Consider the following 20,389-nt stretch of genomic DNA (forward strand, 5'->3'; position numbering starts at 1 on the left):
GTCAATGGTGACTTGGTCAGACCAATCCTCATCTGACATGTTATGGTCAACAATCACCCAACCACATCCCACCTCTACTCACTGGATCCACTGAAAACACATACAATGACAGTTTGTGGTGTGTTCATTGTCACGTGACAGATTTTCACAGCATCTCATATCACACATTCACACAACGTGTCAATCAGTGAGCTGATCCAAGTTGTCTGCAGTCACAATGCACCATTCAGTCAGCACACATATTTGCTGTCGACAACCTCGGTCTCAATCCCAGTCACATCTCCATCAAGTCACTCACATATACTGACTGTGGATCTCCACATGTATATGACTTGGTTGAGCACACATTGCATGCATTGGAGAACACCTCGTGACTTCTATGCCTCGTCGTCCATGCGTTATCCACTAGTGTTGGTCACTACACCTCAGACAGATTGACAAACACACAACAACACGCACACAGGCACATTGTCCACTTGACACATTTCGACCACATCCAACACTCGATCGACAAGTAACGGTGGTGTGAACTGATCCGATGTGGTGTGGAATGCCTACACATACGACTAGTCACCGATCTCATCAACATTCCACAACACGTCAATGAAGGAAACAAGTGTGTGAACGAGATTACCTGTGTGTCGAGAAGATTCTCCTCACTGGCACCGACACCAACACCAACACCCATGTGACTGATGGAGTCAGAGTCTCCTGAAGTGTCTCTGGTCTCATTGTCTCCGGTCTGACGTTCACTCGTCGATGCTGGTTGTTCACTTGACACCTGAAAGTGAAAGAGATCATAGAGTGGATTAGGCTGGAGTGTGTAGTGTGCAGTATTTGGTGCTAGATTGTGACTGTGTGAGACCTATGCATTATATTGGTGTTGTCATGATTTCTGTTTTGTAGTGGTTGTGTGGATGACGTGTCAATGGTGACTTGGTCAGACCAATCCTCATCTGACATGTTATGGTCAACAATCACCCAACCACATCCCACCTCTACTCACTGGATCCACTGAAAACACATACAATGACAGTTTGTGGTGTGTTCATTGTCACGTGACAGATTTTCACAGCATCTCATATCACACATTCACACAACGTGTCAATCAGTGAGCTGATCCAAGTTGTCTGCAGTCACAATGCACCATTCAGTCAGCACACATATTTGCTGTCGACAACCTCGGTCTCAATCCCAGTCACATCTCCATCAAGTCACTCACATATACTGACTGTGGATCTCCACATGTATATGACTTGGTTGAGCACACATTGCATGCATTGGAGAACACCTCGTGACTTCTATGCCTCGTCGTCCATGCGTTATCCACTAGTGTTGGTCACTACACCTCAGACAGATTGACAAACACACAACAACACGCACACAGGCACATTGTCCACTTGACACATTTCGACCACATCCAACACTCGATCGACAAGTAACGGTGGTGTGAACTGATCCGATGTGGTGTGGAATGCCTACACATACGACTAGTCACCGATCTCATCAACATTCCACAACACGTCAATGAAGGAAACAAGTGTGTGAACGAGATTACCTGTGTGTCGAGAAGATTCTCCTCACTGGCACCGACACCAACACCAACACCCATGTGACTGATGGAGTCAGAGTCTCCTGAAGTGTCTCTGGTCTCATTGTCTCCGGTCTGACGTTCACTCGTCGATGCTGGTTGTTCACTTGACACCTGAAAGTGAAAGAGATCATAGAGTGGATTAGGCTGGAGTGTGTAGTGTGCAGTATTTGGTGCTAGATTGTGACTGTGTGAGACCTATGCATTATATTGGTGTTGTCATGATTTCTGTTTTGTAGTGGTTGTGTGGATGACGTGTCAATGGTGACTTGGTCAGACCAATCCTCATCTGACATGTTATGGTCAACAATCACCCAACCACATCCCACCTCTACTCACTGGATCCACTGAAAACACATACAATGACAGTTTGTGGTGTGTTCATTGTCACGTGACAGATTTTCACAGCATCTCATATCACACATTCACACAACGTGTCAATCAGTGAGCTGATCCAAGTTGTCTGCAGTCACAATGCACCATTCAGTCAGCACACATATTTGCTGTCGACAACCTCGGTCTCAATCCCAGTCACATCTCCATCAAGTCACTCACATATACTGACTGTGGATCTCCACATGTATATGACTTGGTTGAGCACACATTGCATGCATTGGAGAACACCTCGTGACTTCTATGCCTCGTCGTCCATGCGTTATCCACTAGTGTTGGTCACTACACCTCAGACAGATTGACAAACACACAACAACACGCACACAGGCACATTGTCCACTTGACACATTTCGACCACATCCAACACTCGATCGACAAGTAACGGTGGTGTGAACTGATCCGATGTGGTGTGGAATGCCTACACATACGACTAGTCACCGATCTCATCAACATTCCACAACACGTCAATGAAGGAAACAAGTGTGTGAACGAGATTACCTGTGTGTCGAGAAGATTCTCCTCACTGGCACCGACACCAACACCAACACCCATGTGACTGATGGAGTCAGAGTCTCCTGAAGTGTCTCTGGTCTCATTGTCTCCGGTCTGACGTTCACTCGTCGATGCTGGTTGTTCACTTGACACCTGAAAGTGAAAGAGATCATAGAGTGGATTAGGCTGGAGTGTGTAGTGTGCAGTATTTGGTGCTAGATTGTGACTGTGTGAGACCTATGCATTATATTGGTGTTGTCATGATTTCTGTTTTGTAGTGGTTGTGTGGATGACGTGTCAATGGTGACTTGGTCAGACCAATCCTCATCTGACATGTTATGGTCAACAATCACCCAACCACATCCCACCTCTACTCACTGGATCCACTGAAAACACATACAATGACAGTTTGTGGTGTGTTCATTGTCACGTGACAGATTTTCACAGCATCTCATATCACACATTCACACAACGTGTCAATCAGTGAGCTGATCCAAGTTGTCTGCAGTCACAATGCACCATTCAGTCAGCACACATATTTGCTGTCGACAACCTCGGTCTCAATCCCAGTCACATCTCCATCAAGTCACTCACATATACTGACTGTGGATCTCCACATGTATATGACTTGGTTGAGCACACATTGCATGCATTGGAGAACACCTCGTGACTTCTATACCTCGTCGTCCATGCGTTATCCACTAGTGTTGGTCACTACACCTCAGACAGATTGACAAACACACAACAACACGCACACAGGCACATTGTCCACTTGACACATTTCGACCACATCCAACACTCGATCGACAAGTAACGGTGGTGTGAACTGATCCGATGTGGTGTGGAATGCCTACACATACGACTAGTCACCGATCTCATCAACATTCCACAACACGTCAATGAAGGAAACAAGTGTGTGAACGAGATTACCTGTGTGTCGAGAAGATTCTCCTCACTGGCACCGACACCAACACCAACACCCATGTGACTGATGGAGTCAGAGTCTCCTGAAGTGTCTCTGGTCTCATTGTCTCCGGTCTGACGTTCACTCGTCGATGCTGGTTGTTCACTTGACACCTGAAAGTGAAAGAGATCATAGAGTGGATTAGGCTGGAGTGTGTAGTGTGCAGTATTTGGTGCTAGATTGTGACTGTGTGAGACCTATGCATTATATTGGTGTTGTCATGATTTCTGTTTTGTAGTGGTTGTGTGGATGACGTGTCAATGGTGACTTGGTCAGACCAATCCTCATCTGACATGTTATGGTCAACAATCACCCAACCACATCCCACCTCTACTCACTGGATCCACTGAAAACACATACAATGACAGTTTGTGGTGTGTTCATTGTCACGTGACAGATTTTCACAGCATCTCATATCACACATTCACACAACGTGTCAATCAGTGAGCTGATCCAAGTTGTCTGCAGTCACAATGCACCATTCAGTCAGCACACATATTTGCTGTCGACAACCTCGGTCTCAATCCCAGTCACATCTCCATCAAGTCACTCACATATACTGACTGTGGATCTCCACATGTATATGACTTGGTTGAGCACACATTGCATGCATTGGAGAACACCTCGTGACTTCTATGCCTCGTCGTCCATGCGTTATCCACTAGTGTTGGTCACTACACCTCAGACAGATTGACAAACACACAACAACACGCACACAGGCACATTGTCCACTTGACACATTTCGACCACATCCAACACTCGATCGACAAGTAACGGTGGTGTGAACTGATCCGATGTGGTGTGGAATGCCTACACATACGACTAGTCACCGATCTCATCAACATTCCACAACACGTCAATGAAGGAAACAAGTGTGTGAACGAGATTACCTGTGTGTCGAGAAGATTCTCCTCACTGGCACCGACACCAACACCAACACCCATGTGACTGATGGAGTCAGAGTCTCCTGAAGTGTCTCTGGTCTCATTGTCTCCGGTCTGACGTTCACTCGTCGATGCTGGTTGTTCACTTGACACCTGAAAGTGAAAGAGATCATAGAGTGGATTAGGCTGGAGTGTGTAGTGTGCAGTATTTGGTGCTAGATTGTGACTGTGTGAGACCTATGCATTATATTGGTGTTGTCATGATTTCTGTTTTGTAGTGGTTGTGTGGATGACGTGTCAATGGTGACTTGGTCAGACCAATCCTCATCTGACATGTTATGGTCAACAATCACCCAACCACATCCCACCTCTACTCACTGGATCCACTGAAAACACATACAATGACAGTTTGTGGTGTGTTCATTGTCACGTGACAGATTTTCACAGCATCTCATATCACACATTCACACAACGTGTCAATCAGTGAGCTGATCCAAGTTGTCTGCAGTCACAATGCACCATTCAGTCAGCACACATATTTGCTGTCGACAACCTCGGTCTCAATCCCAGTCACATCTCCATCAAGTCACTCACATATACTGACTGTGGATCTCCACATGTATATGACTTGGTTGAGCACACATTGCATGCATTGGAGAACACCTCGTGACTTCTATGCCTCGTCGTCCATGCGTTATCCACTAGTGTTGGTCACTACACCTCAGACAGATTGACAAACACACAACAACACGCACACAGGCACATTGTCCACTTGACACATTTCGACCACATCCAACACTCGATCGACAAGTAACGGTGGTGTGAACTGATCCGATGTGGTGTGGAATGCCTACACATACGACTAGTCACCGATCTCATCAACATTCCACAACACGTCAATGAAGGAAACAAGTGTGTGAACGAGATTACCTGTGTGTCGAGAAGATTCTCCTCACTGGCACCGACACCAACACCAACACCCATGTGACTGATGGAGTCAGAGTCTCCTGAAGTGTCTCTGGTCTCATTGTCTCCGGTCTGACGTTCACTCGTCGATGCTGGTTGTTCACTTGACACCTGAAAGTGAAAGAGATCATAGAGTGGATTAGGCTGGAGTGTGTAGTGTGCAGTATTTGGTGCTAGATTGTGACTGTGTGAGACCTATGCATTATATTGGTGTTGTCATGATTTCTGTTTTGTAGTGGTTGTGTGGATGACGTGTCAATGGTGACTTGGTCAGACCAATCCTCATCTGACATGTTATGGTCAACAATCACCCAACCACATCCCACCTCTACTCACTGGATCCACTGAAAACACATACAATGACAGTTTGTGGTGTGTTCATTGTCACGTGACAGATTTTCACAGCATCTCATATCACACATTCACACAACGTGTCAATCAGTGAGCTGATCCAAGTTGTCTGCAGTCACAATGCACCATTCAGTCAGCACACATATTTGCTGTCGACAACCTCGGTCTCAATCCCAGTCACATCTCCATCAAGTCACTCACATATACTGACTGTGGATCTCCACATGTATATGACTTGGTTGAGCACACATTGCATGCATTGGAGAACACCTCGTGACTTCTATGCCTCGTCGTCCATGCGTTATCCACTAGTGTTGGTCACTACACCTCAGACAGATTGACAAACACACAACAACACGCACACAGGCACATTGTCCACTTGACACATTTCGACCACATCCAACACTCGATCGACAAGTAACGGTGGTGTGAACTGATCCGATGTGGTGTGGAATGCCTACACATACGACTAGTCACCGATCTCATCAACATTCCACAACACGTCAATGAAGGAAACAAGTGTGTGAACGAGATTACCTGTGTGTCGAGAAGATTCTCCTCACTGGCACCGACACCAACACCAACACCCATGTGACTGATGGAGTCAGAGTCTCCTGAAGTGTCTCTGGTCTCATTGTCTCCGGTCTGACGTTCACTCGTCGATGCTGGTTGTTCACTTGACACCTGAAAGTGAAAGAGATCATAGAGTGGATTAGGCTGGAGTGTGTAGTGTGCAGTATTTGGTGCTAGATTGTGACTGTGTGAGACCTATGCATTATATTGGTGTTGTCATGATTTCTGTTTTGTAGTGGTTGTGTGGATGACGTGTCAATGGTGACTTGGTCAGACCAATCCTCATCTGACATGTTATGGTCAACAATCACCCAACCACATCCCACCTCTACTCACTGGATCCACTGAAAACACATACAATGACAGTTTGTGGTGTGTTCATTGTCACGTGACAGATTTTCACAGCATCTCATATCACACATTCACACAACGTGTCAATCAGTGAGCTGATCCAAGTTGTCTGCAGTCACAATGCACCATTCAGTCAGCACACATATTTGCTGTCGACAACCTCGGTCTCAATCCCAGTCACATCTCCATCAAGTCACTCACATATACTGACTGTGGATCTCCACATGTATATGACTTGGTTGAGCACACATTGCATGCATTGGAGAACACCTCGTGACTTCTATGCCTCGTCGTCCATGCGTTATCCACTAGTGTTGGTCACTACACCTCAGACAGATTGACAAACACACAACAACACGCACACAGGCACATTGTCCACTTGACACATTTCGACCACATCCAACACTCGATCGACAAGTAACGGTGGTGTGAACTGATCCGATGTGGTGTGGAATGCCTACACATACGACTAGTCACCGATCTCATCAACATTCCACAACACGTCAATGAAGGAAACAAGTGTGTGAACGAGATTACCTGTGTGTCGAGAAGATTCTCCTCACTGGCACCGACACCAACACCAACACCCATGTGACTGATGGAGTCAGAGTCTCCTGAAGTGTCTCTGGTCTCATTGTCTCCGGTCTGACGTTCACTCGTCGATGCTGGTTGTTCACTTGACACCTGAAAGTGAAAGAGATCATAGAGTGGATTAGGCTGGAGTGTGTAGTGTGCAGTATTTGGTGCTAGATTGTGACTGTGTGAGACCTATGCATTATATTGGTGTTGTCATGATTTCTGTTTTGTAGTGGTTGTGTGGATGACGTGTCAATGGTGACTTGGTCAGACCAATCCTCATCTGACATGTTATGGTCAACAACCACCCAACCACATCCCACCTCTACTCACTGGATCCACTGAAAACACATACAATGACAGTTTGTGGTGTGTTCATTGTCACGTGACAGATTTTCACAGCATCTCATATCACACATTCACACAACGTGTCAATCAGTGAGCTGATCCAAGTTGTCTGCAGTCACAATGCACCATTCAGTCAGCACACATATTTGCTGTCGACAACCTCGGTCTCAATCCCAGTCACATCTCCATCAAGTCACTCACATATACTGACTGTGGATCTCCACATGTATATGACTTGGTTGAGCACACATTGCATGCATTGGAGAACACCTCGTGACTTCTATGCCTCGTCGTCCATGCGTTATCCACTAGTGTTGGTCACTACACCTCAGACAGATTGACAAACACACAACAACACGCACACAGGCACATTGTCCACTTGACACATTTCGACCACATCCAACACTCGATCGACAAGTAACGGTGGTGTGAACTGATCCGATGTGGTGTGGAATGCCTACACATACGACTAGTCACCGATCTCATCAACATTCCACAACACGTCAATGAAGGAAACAAGTGTGTGAACGAGATTACCTGTGTGTCGAGAAGATTCTCCTCACTGGCACCGACACCAACACCAACACCCATGTGACTGATGGAGTCAGAGTCTCCTGAAGTGTCTCTGGTCTCATTGTCTCCGGTCTGACGTTCACTCGTCGATGCTGGTTGTTCACTTGACACCTGAAAGTGAAAGAGATCATAGAGTGGATTAGGCTGGAGTGTGTAGTGTGCAGTATTTGGTGCTAGATTGTGACTGTGTGAGACCTATGCATTATATTGGTGTTGTCATGATTTCTGTTTTGTAGTGGTTGTGTGGATGACGTGTCAATGGTGACTTGGTCAGACCAATCCTCATCTGACATGTTATGGTCAACAATCACCCAACCACATCCCACCTCTACTCACTGGATCCACTGAAAACACATACAATGACAGTTTGTGGTGTGTTCATTGTCACGTGACAGATTTTCACAGCATCTCATATCACACATTCACACAACGTGTCAATCAGTGAGCTGATCCAAGTTGTCTGCAGTCACAATGCACCATTCAGTCAGCACACATATTTGCTGTCGACAACCTCGGTCTCAATCCCAGTCACATCTCCATCAAGTCACTCACATATACTGACTGTGGATCTCCACATGTATATGACTTGGTTGAGCACACATTGCATGCATTGGAGAACACCTCGTGACTTCTATGCCTCGTCGTCCATGCGTTATCCACTAGTGTTGGTCACTACACCTCAGACAGATTGACAAACACACAACAACACGCACACAGGCACATTGTCCACTTGACACATTTCGACCACATCCAACACTCGATCGACAAGTAACGGTGGTGTGAACTGATCCGATGTGGTGTGGAATGCCTACACATACGACTAGTCACCGATCTCATCAACATTCCACAACACGTCAATGAAGGAAACAAGTGTGTGAACGAGATTACCTGTGTGTCGAGAAGATTCTCCTCACTGGCACCGACACCAACACCAACACCCATGTGACTGATGGAGTCAGAGTCTCCTGAAGTGTCTCTGGTCTCATTGTCTCCGGTCTGACGTTCACTCGTCGATGCTGGTTGTTCACTTGACACCTGAAAGTGAAAGAGATCATAGAGTGGATTAGGCTGGAGTGTGTAGTGTGCAGTATTTGGTGCTAGATTGTGACTGTGTGAGACCTATGCATTATATTGGTGTTGTCATGATTTCTGTTTTGTAGTGGTTGTGTGGATGACGTGTCAATGGTGACTTGGTCAGACCAATCCTCATCTGACATGTTATGGTCAACAATCACCCAACCACATCCCACCTCTACTCACTGGATCCACTGAAAACACATACAATGACAGTTTGTGGTGTGTTCATTGTCACGTGACAGATTTTCACAGCATCTCATATCACACATTCACACAACGTGTCAATCAGTGAGCTGATCCAAGTTGTCTGCAGTCACAATGCACCATTCAGTCAGCACACATATTTGCTGTCGACAACCTCGGTCTCAATCCCAGTCACATCTCCATCAAGTCACTCACATATACTGACTGTGGATCTCCACATGTATATGACTTGGTTGAGCACACATTGCATGCATTGGAGAACACCTCGTGACTTCTATGCCTCGTCGTCCATGCGTTATCCACTAGTGTTGGTCACTACACCTCAGACAGATTGACAAACACACAACAACACGCACACAGGCACATTGTCCACTTGACACATTTCGACCACATCCAACACTCGATCGACAAGTAACGGTGGTGTGAACTGATCCGATGTGGTGTGGAATGCCTACACATACGACTAGTCACCGATCTCATCAACATTCCACAACACGTCAATGAAGGAAACAAGTGTGTGAACGAGATTACCTGTGTGTCGAGAAGATTCTCCTCACTGGCACCGACACCAACACCAACACCCATGTGACTGATGGAGTCAGAGTCTCCTGAAGTGTCTCTGGTCTCATTGTCTCCGGTCTGACGTTCACTCGTCGATGCTGGTTGTTCACTTGACACCTGAAAGTGAAAGAGATCATAGAGTGGATTAGGCTGGAGTGTGTAGTGTGCAGTATTTGGTGCTAGATTGTGACTGTGTGAGACCTATGCATTATATTGGTGTTGTCATGATTTCTGTTTTGTAGTGGTTGTGTGGATGACGTGTCAATGGTGACTTGGTCAGACCAATCCTCATCTGACATGTTATGGTCAACAATCACCCAACCACATCCCACCTCTACTCACTGGATCCACTGAAAACACATACAATGACAGTTTGTGGTGTGTTCATTGTCACGTGACAGATTTTCACAGCATCTCATATCACACATTCACACAACGTGTCAATCAGTGAGCTGATCCAAGTTGTCTGCAGTCACAATGCACCATTCAGTCAGCACACATATTTGCTGTCGACAACCTCGGTCTCAATCCCAGTCACATCTCCATCAAGTCACTCACATATACTGACTGTGGATCTCCACATGTATATGACTTGGTTGAGCACACATTGCATGCATTGGAGAACACCTCGTGACTTCTATGCCTCGTCGTCCATGCGTTATCCACTAGTGTTGGTCACTACACCTCAGACAGATTGACAAACACACAACAACACGCACACAGGCACATTGTCCACTTGACACATTTCGACCACATCCAACACTCGATCGACAAGTAACGGTGGTGTGAACTGATCCGATGTGGTGTGGAATGCCTACACATACGACTAGTCACCGATCTCATCAACATTCCACAACACGTCAATGAAGGAAACAAGTGTGTGAACGAGATTACCTGTGTGTCGAGAAGATTCTCCTCACTGGCACCGACACCAACACCAACACCCATGTGACTGATGGAGTCAGAGTCTCCTGAAGTGTCTCTGGTCTCATTGTCTCCGGTCTGACGTTCACTCGTCGATGCTGGTTGTTCACTTGACACCTGAAAGTGAAAGAGATCATAGAGTGGATTAGGCTGGAGTGTGTAGTGTGCAGTATTTGGTGCTAGATTGTGACTGTGTGAGACCTATGCATTATATTGGTGTTGTCATGATTTCTGTTTTGTAGTGGTTGTGTGGATGACGTGTCAATGGTGACTTGGTCAGACCAATCCTCATCTGACATGTTATGGTCAACAATCACCCAACCACATCCCACCTCTACTCACTGGATCCACTGAAAACACATACAATGACAGTTTGTGGTGTGTTCATTGTCACGTGACAGATTTTCACAGCATCTCATATCACACATTCACACAACGTGTCAATCAGTGAGCTGATCCAAGTTGTCTGCAGTCACAATGCACCATTCAGTCAGCACACATATTTGCTGTCGACAACCTCGGTCTCAATCCCAGTCACATCTCCATCAAGTCACTCACATATACTGACTGTGGATCTCCACATGTATATGACTTGGTTGAGCACACATTGCATGCATTGGAGAACACCTCGTGACTTCTATGCCTCGTCGTCCATGCGTTATCCACTAGTGTTGGTCACTACACCTCAGACAGATTGACAAACACACAACAACACGCACACAGGCACATTGTCCACTTGACACATTTCGACCACATCCAACACTCGATCGACAAGTAACGGTGGTGTGAACTGATCCGATGTGGTGTGGAATGCCTACACATACGACTAGTCACCGATCTCATCAACATTCCACAACACGTCAATGAAGGAAACAAGTGTGTGAACGAGATTACCTGTGTGTCGAGAAGATTCTCCTCACTGGCACCGACACCAACACCAACACCCATGTGACTGATGGAGTCAGAGTCTCCTGAAGTGTCTCTGGTCTCATTGTCTCCGGTCTGACGTTCACTCGTCGATGCTGGTTGTTCACTTGACACCTGAAAGTGAAAGAGATCATAGAGTGGATTAGGCTGGAGTGTGTAGTGTGCAGTATTTGGTGCTAGATTGTGACTGTGTGAGACCTATGCATTATATTGGTGTTGTCATGATTTCTGTTTTGTAGTGGTTGTGTGGATGACGTGTCAATGGTGACTTGGTCAGACCAATCCTCATCTGACATGTTATGGTCAACAATCACCCAACCACATCCCACCTCTACTCACTGGATCCACTGAAAACACATACAATGACAGTTTGTGGTGTGTTCATTGTCACGTGACAGATTTTCACAGCATCTCATATCACACATTCACACAACGTGTCAATCAGTGAGCTGATCCAAGTTGTCTGCAGTCACAATGCACCATTCAGTCAGCACACATATTTGCTGTCGACAACCTCGGTCTCAATCCCAGTCACATCTCCATCAAGTCACTCACATATACTGACTGTGGATCTCCACATGTATATGACTTGGTTGAGCACACATTGCATGCATTGGAGAACACCTCGTGACTTCTATGCCTCGTCGTCCATGCGTTATCCACTAGTGTTGGTCACTACACCTCAGACAGATTGACAAACACACAACAACACGCACACAGGCACATTGTCCACTTGACACATTTCGACCACATCCAACACTCGATCGACAAGTAACGGTGGTGTGAACTGATCCGATGTGGTGTGGAATGCCTACACATACGACTAGTCACCGATCTCATCAACATTCCACAACACGTCAATGAAGGAAACAAGTGTGTGAACGAGATTACCTGTGTGTCGAGAAGATTCTCCTCACTGGCACCGACACCAACACCAACACCCATGTGACTGATGGAGTCAGAGTCTCCTGAAGTGTCTCTGGTCTCATTGTCTCCGGTCTGACGTTCACTCGTCGATGCTGGTTGTTCACTTGACACCTGAAAGTGAAAGAGATCATAGAGTGGATTAGGCTGGAGTGTGTAGTGTGCAGTATTTGGTGCTAGATTGTGACTGTGTGAGACCTATGCATTATATTGGTGTTGTCATGATTTCTGTTTTGTAGTGGTTGTGTGGATGACGTGTCAATGGTGACTTGGTCAGACCAATCCTCATCTGACATGTTATGGTCAACAATCACCCAACCACATCCCACCTCTACTCACTGGATCCACTGAAAACACATACAATGACAGTTTGTGGTGTGTTCATTGTCACGTGACAGATTTTCACAGCATCTCATATCACACATTCACACAACGTGTCAATCAGTGAGCTGATCCAAGTTGTCTGCAGTCACAATGCACCATTCAGTCAGCACACATATTTGCTGTCGACAACCTCGGTCTCAATCCCAGTCACATCTCCATCAAGTCACTCACATATACTGACTGTGGATCTCCACATGTATATGACTTGGTTGAGCACACATTGCATGCATTGGAGAACACCTCGTGACTTCTATGCCTCGTCGTCCATGCGTTATCCACTAGTGTTGGTCACTACACCTCAGACAGATTGACAAACACACAACAACACGCACACAGGCACATTGTCCACTTGACACATTTCGACCACATCCAACACTCGATCGACAAGTAACGGTGGTGTGAACTGATCCGATGTGGTGTGGAATGCCTACACATACGACTAGTCACCGATCTCATCAACATTCCACAACACGTCAATGAAGGAAACAAGTGTGTGAACGAGATTACCTGTGTGTCGAGAAGATTCTCCTCACTGGCACCGACACCAACACCAACACCCATGTGACTGATGGAGTCAGAGTCTCCTGAAGTGTCTCTGGTCTCATTGTCTCCGGTCTGACGTTCACTCGTCGATGCTGGTTGTTCACTTGACACCTGAAAGTGAAAGAGATCATAGAGTGGATTAGGCTGGAGTGTGTAGTGTGCAGTATTTGGTGCTAGATTGTGACTGTGTGAGACCTATGCATTATATTGGTGTTGTCATGATTTCTGTTTTGTAGTGGTTGTGTGGATGACGTGTCAATGGTGACTTGGTCAGACCAATCCTCATCTGACATGTTATGGTCAACAATCACCCAACCACATCCCACCTCTACTCACTGGATCCACTGAAAACACATACAATGACAGTTTGTGGTGTGTTCATTGTCACGTGACAGATTTTCACAGCATCTCATATCACACATTCACACAACGTGTCAATCAGTGAGCTGATCCAAGTTGTCTGCAGTCACAATGCACCATTCAGTCAGCACACATATTTGCTGTCGACAACCTCGGTCTCAATCCCAGTCACATCTCCATCAAGTCACTCACATATACTGACTGTGGATCTCCACATGTATATGACTTGGTTGAGCACACATTGCATGCATTGGAGAACACCTCGTGACTTCTATGCCTCGTCGTCCATGCGTTATCCACTAGTGTTGGTCACTACACCTCAGACAGATTGACAAACACACAACAACACGCACACAGGCACATTGTCCACTTGACACATTTCGACCACATCCAACACTCGATCGACAAGTAACGGTGGTGTGAACTGATCCGATGTGGTGTGGAATGCCTACACATACGACTAGTCACCGATCTCATCAACATTCCACAACACGTCAATGAAGGAAACAAGTGTGTGAACGAGATTACCTGTGTGTCGAGAAGATTCTCCTCACTGGCACCGACACCAACACCAACACCCATGTGACTGATGGAGTCAGAGTCTCCTGAAGTGTCTCTGGTCTCATTGTCTCCGGTCTGACGTTCACTCGTCGATGCTGGTTGTTCACTTGACACCTGAAAGTGAAAGAGATCATAGAGTGGATTAGGCTGGAGTGTGTAGTGTGCAGTATTTGGTGCTAGATTGTGACTGTGTGAGACCTATGCATTATATTGGTGTTGTCATGATTTCTGTTTTGTAGTGGTTGTGTGGATGACGTGTCAATGGTGACTTGGTCAGACCAATCCTCATCTGACATGTTATGGTCAACAATCACCCAACCACATCCCACCTCTACTCACTGGATCCACTGAAAACACATACAATGACAGTTTGTGGTGTGTTCATTGTCACGTGACAGATTTTCACAGCATCTCATATCACACATTCACACAACGTGTCAATCAGTGAGCTGATCCAAGTTGTCTGCAGTCACAATGCACCATTCAGTCAGCACACATATTTGCTGTCGACAACCTCGGTCTCAATCCCAGTCACATCTCCATCAAGTCACTCACATATACTGACTGTGGATCTCCACATGTATATGACTTGGTTGAGCACACATTGCATGCATTGGAGAACACCTCGTGACTTCTATGCCTCGTCGTCCATGCGTTATCCACTAGTGTTGGTCACTACACCTCAGACAGATTGACAAACACACAACAACACGCACACAGGCACATTGTCCACTTGACACATTTCGACCACATCCAACACTCGATCGACAAGTAACGGTGGTGTGAACTGATCCGATGTGGTGTGGAATGCCTACACATACGACTAGTCACCGATCTCATCAACATTCCACAACACGTCAATGAAGGAAACAAGTGTGTGAACGAGATTACCTGTGTGTCGAGAAGATTCTCCTCACTGGCACCGACACCAACACCAACACCCATGTGACTGATGGAGTCAGAGTCTCCTGAAGTGTCTCTGGTCTCATTGTCTCCGGTCTGACGTTCACTCGTCGATGCTGGTTGTTCACTTGACACCTGAAAGTGAAAGAGATCATAGAGTGGATTAGGCTGGAGTGTGTAGTGTGCAGTATTTGGTGCTAGATTGTGACTGTGTGAGACCTATGCATTATATTGGTGTTGTCATGATTTCTGTTTTGTAGTGGTTGTGTGGATGACGTGTCAATGGTGACTTGGTCAGACCAATCCTCATCTGACATGTTATGGTCAACAATCACCCAACCACATCCCACCTCTACTCACTGGATCCACTGAAAACACATACAATGACAGTTTGTGGTGTGTTCATTGTCACGTGACAGATTTTCACAGCATCTCATATCACACATTCACACAACGTGTCAATCAGTGAGCTGATCCAAGTTGTCTGCAGTCACAATGCACCATTCAGTCAGCACACATATTTGCTGTCGACAACCTCGGTCTCAATCCCAGTCACATCTCCATCAAGTCACTCACATATACTGACTGTGGATCTCCACATGTATATGACTTGGTTGAGCACACATTGCATGCATTGGAGAACACCTCGTGACTTCTATGCCTCGTCGTCCATGCGTTATCCACTAGTGTTGGTCACTACACCTCAGACAGATTGACAAACACACAACAACACGCACACAGGCACATTGTCCACTTGACACATTTCGACCACATCCAACACTCGATCGACAAGTAACGGTGGTGTGAACTGATCCGATGTGGTGTGGAATGCCTACACATACGACTAGTCACCGATCTCATCAACATTCCACAACACGTCAATGAAGGAAACAAGTGTGTGAACGAGATTACCTGTGTGTCGAGAAGATTCTCCTCACTGGCACCGACACCAACACCAACACCCATGTGACTGATGGAGTCAGAGTCTCCTGAAGTGTCTCTGGTCTCATTGTCTCCGGTCTGACGTTCACTCGTCGATGCTGGTTGTTCACTTGACACCTGAAAGTGAAAGAGATCATAGAGTGGATTAGGCTGGAGTGTGTAGTGTGCAGTATTTGGTGCTAGATTGTGACTGTGTGAGACCTATGCATTATATTGGTGTTGTCATGATTTCTGTTTTGTAGTGGTTGTGTGGATGACGTGTCAATGGTGACTTGGTCAGACCAATCCTCATCTGACATGTTATGGTCAACAATCACCCAACCACATCCCACCTCTACTCACTGGATCCACTGAAAACACATACAATGACAGTTTGTGGTGTGTTCATTGTCACGTGACAGATTTTCACAGCATCTCATATCACACATTCACACAACGTGTCAATCAGTGAGCTGATCCAAGTTGTCTGCAGTCACAATGCACCATTCAGTCAGCACACATATTTGCTGTCGACAACCTCGGTCTCAATCCCAGTCACATCTCCATCAAGTCACTCACATATACTGACTGTGGATCTCCACATGTATATGACTTGGTTGAGCACACATTGCATGCATTGGAGAACACCTCGTGACTTCTATGCCTCGTCGTCCATGCGTTATCCACTAGTGTTGGTCACTACACCTCAGACAGATTGACAAACACACAACAACACGCACACAGGCACATTGTCCACTTGACACATTTCGACCACATCCAACACTCGATCGACAAGTAACGGTGGTGTGAACTGATCCGATGTGGTGTGGAATGCCTACACATACGACTAGTCACCGATCTCATCAACATTCCACAACACGTCAATGAAGGAAACAAGTGTGTGAACGAGATTACCTGTGTGTCGAGAAGATTCTCCTCACTGGCACCGACACCAACACCAACATCCATGTGACTGATGGAGTCAGAGTCTCCTGAAGTGTCTCTGGTCTCATTGTCTCCGGTCTGACGTTCACTCGTCGATGCTGGTTGTTCACTTGACACCTGAAAGTGAAAGAGATCATAGAGTGGATTAGGCTGGAGTGTGTAGTGTGCAGTATTTGGTGCTAGATTGTGACTGTGTGAGACCTATGCATTATATTGGTGTTGTCATGATTTCTGTTTTGTAGTGGTTGTGTGGATGACGTGTCAATGGTGACTTGGTCAGACCAATCCTCATCTGACATGTTATGGTCAACAATCACCCAACCACATCCCACCTCTACTCACTGGATCCACTGAAAACACATACAATGACAGTTTGTGGTGTGTTCATTGTCACGTGACAGATTTTCACAGCATCTCATATCACACATTCACACAACGTGTCAATCAGTGAGCTGATCCAAGTTGTCTGCAGTCACAATGCACCATTCAGTCAGCACACATATTTGCTGTCGACAACCTCGGTCTCAATCCCAGTCACATCTCCATCAAGTCACTCACATATACTGACTGTGGATCTCCACATGTATATGACTTGGTTGAGCACACATTGCATGCATTGGAGAACACCTCGTGACTTCTATGCCTCGTCGTCCATGCGTTATCCACTAGTGTTGGTCACTACACCTCAGACAGATTGACAAACACACAACAACACGCACACAGGCACATTGTCCACTTGACACATTTCGACCACATCCAACACTCGATCGACAAGTAACGGTGGTGTGAACTGATCCGATGTGGTGTGGAATGCCTACACATACGACTAGTCACCGATCTCATCAACATTCCACAACACGTCAATGAAGGAAACAAGTGTGTGAACGAGATTACCTGTGTGTCGAGAAGATTCTCCTCACTGGCACCGACACCAACACCAACATCCATGTGACTGATGGAGTCAGAGTCTCCTGAAGTGTCTCTGGTCTCATTGTCTCCGGTCTGACGTTCACTCGTCGATGCTGGTTGTTCACTTGACACCTGAAAGTGAAAGAGATCATAGAGTGGATTAGGCTGGAGTGTGTAGTGTGCAGTATTTGGTGCTAGATTGTGACTGTGTGAGACCTATGCATTATATTGGTGTTGTCATGATTTCTGTTTTGTAGTGGTTGTGTGGATGACGTGTCAATGGTGACTTGGTCAGACCAATCCTCATCTGACATGTTATGGTCAACAATCACCCAACCACATCCCACCTCTACTCACTGGATCCACTGAAAACACATACAATGACAGTTTGTGGTGTGTTCATTGTCACGTGACAGATTTTCACAGCATCTCATATCACACATTCACACAACGTGTCAATCAGTGAGCTGATCCAAGTTGTCTGCAGTCACAATGCACCATTCAGTCAGCACACATATTTGCTGTCGACAACCTCGGTCTCAATCCCAGTCACATCTCCATCAAGTCACTCACATATACTGACTGTGGATCTCCACATGTATATGACTTGGTTGAGCACACATTGCATGCATTGGAGAACACCTCGTGACTTCTATGCCTCGTCGTCCATGCGTTATCCACTAGTGTTGGTCACTACACCTCAGACAGATTGACAAACACACAACAACACGCACACAGGCACATTGTCCACTTGACACATTTCGACCACATCCAACACTCGATCGACAAGTAACGGTGGTGTGAACTGATCCGATGTGGTGTGGAATGCCTACACATACGACTAGTCACCGATCTCATCAACATTCCACAACACGTCAATGAAGGAAACAAGTGTGTGAACGAGATTACCTGTGTGTCGAGAAGATTCTCCTCACTGGCACCGACACCAACACCAACACCCATGTGACTGATGGAGTCAGAGTCTCCTGAAGTGTCTCTGGTCTCATTGTCTCCGGTCTGACGTTCACTCGTCGATGCTGGTTGTTCACTTGACACCTGAAAGTGAAAGAGATCATAGAGTGGATTAGGCTGGAGTGTGTAGTGTGCAGTATTTGGTGCTAGATTGTGACTGTGTGAGACCTATGCATTATATTGGTGTTGTCATGATTTCTGTTTTGTAGTGGTTGTGTGGATGACGTGTCAATGGTGACTTGGTCAGACCAATCCTCATCTGACATGTTATGGTCAACAATCACCCAACCACATCCCACCTCTACTCACTGGATCCACTGAAAACACATACAATGACAGTTTGTGGTGTGTTCATTGTCACGTGACAGATTTTCACAGCATCTCATATCACACATTCACACAACGTGTCAATCAGTGAGCTGATCCAAGTTGTCTGCAGTCACAATGCACCATTCAGTCAGCACACATATTTGCTGTCGACAACCTCGGTCTCAATCCCAGTCACATCTCCATCAAGTCACTCACATATACTGACTGTGGATCTCCACATGTATATGACTTGGTTGAGCACACATTGCATGCATTGGAGAACACCTCGTGACTTCTATGCCTCGTCGTCCATGCGTTATCCACTAGTGTTGGTCACTACACCTCAGACAGATTGACAAACACACAACAACACGCACACAGGCACATTGTCCACTTGACACATTTCGACCACATCCAACACTCGATCGACAAGTAACGGTGGTGTGAACTGATCCGATGTGGTGTGGAATGCCTACACATACGACTAGTCACCGATCTCATCAACATTCCACAACACGTCAATGAAGGAAACAAGTGTGTGAACGAGATTACCTGTGTGTCGAGAAGATTCTCCTCACTGGCACCGACACCAACACCAACACCCATGTGACTGATGGAGTCAGAGTCTCCTGAAGTGTCTCTGGTCTCATTGTCTCCGGTCTGACGTTCACTCGTCGATGCTGGTTGTTCACTTGACACCTGAAAGTGAAAGAGATCATAGAGTGGATTAGGCTGGAGTGTGTAGTGTGCAGTATTTGGTGCTAGATTGTGACTGTGTGAGACCTATGCATTATATTGGTGTTGTCATGATTTCTGTTTTGTAGTGGTTGTGTGGATGACGTGTCAATGGTGACTTGGTCAGACCAATCCTCATCTGACATGTTATGGTCAACAATCACCCAA

At 46.1% G+C, this 20,389-nt stretch overlaps 1 protein-coding gene across 1 annotated transcript in view; it reads right to left on the reverse strand.

The window, feature by feature from the left end:
- The window catches only part of MS3_00011179 (uncharacterized protein), a gene marked incomplete at both ends in the record, with an annotated part of 136,527 nt that overhangs the window by 38,088 nt on the left and 78,050 nt on the right, over window positions 1-20,389 (reverse strand). The window contains 22 exons of the mRNA XM_051219584.1: window positions 635-781; window positions 1,559-1,705; window positions 2,483-2,629; window positions 3,407-3,553; window positions 4,331-4,477; window positions 5,255-5,401; window positions 6,179-6,325; window positions 7,103-7,249; window positions 8,027-8,173; window positions 8,951-9,097; window positions 9,875-10,021; window positions 10,799-10,945; window positions 11,723-11,869; window positions 12,647-12,793; window positions 13,571-13,717; window positions 14,495-14,641; window positions 15,419-15,565; window positions 16,343-16,489; window positions 17,267-17,413; window positions 18,191-18,337; window positions 19,115-19,261; window positions 20,039-20,185. Coding sequence (XP_051064365.1) covers window positions 635-781; window positions 1,559-1,705; window positions 2,483-2,629; window positions 3,407-3,553; window positions 4,331-4,477; window positions 5,255-5,401; window positions 6,179-6,325; window positions 7,103-7,249; window positions 8,027-8,173; window positions 8,951-9,097; window positions 9,875-10,021; window positions 10,799-10,945; window positions 11,723-11,869; window positions 12,647-12,793; window positions 13,571-13,717; window positions 14,495-14,641; window positions 15,419-15,565; window positions 16,343-16,489; window positions 17,267-17,413; window positions 18,191-18,337; window positions 19,115-19,261; window positions 20,039-20,185 — 3,234 coding nt within the window. The remainder of the gene's footprint in view (window positions 1-634; window positions 782-1,558; window positions 1,706-2,482; window positions 2,630-3,406; window positions 3,554-4,330; window positions 4,478-5,254; window positions 5,402-6,178; window positions 6,326-7,102; window positions 7,250-8,026; window positions 8,174-8,950; window positions 9,098-9,874; window positions 10,022-10,798; window positions 10,946-11,722; window positions 11,870-12,646; window positions 12,794-13,570; window positions 13,718-14,494; window positions 14,642-15,418; window positions 15,566-16,342; window positions 16,490-17,266; window positions 17,414-18,190; window positions 18,338-19,114; window positions 19,262-20,038; window positions 20,186-20,389) is intronic.

This window comes from Schistosoma haematobium, chromosome 7 (assembly GCF_000699445.3).
Source record: "Schistosoma haematobium chromosome 7, whole genome shotgun sequence".
Taxonomy (NCBI): Eukaryota; Metazoa; Platyhelminthes; class Trematoda; order Strigeidida; family Schistosomatidae; genus Schistosoma; species Schistosoma haematobium.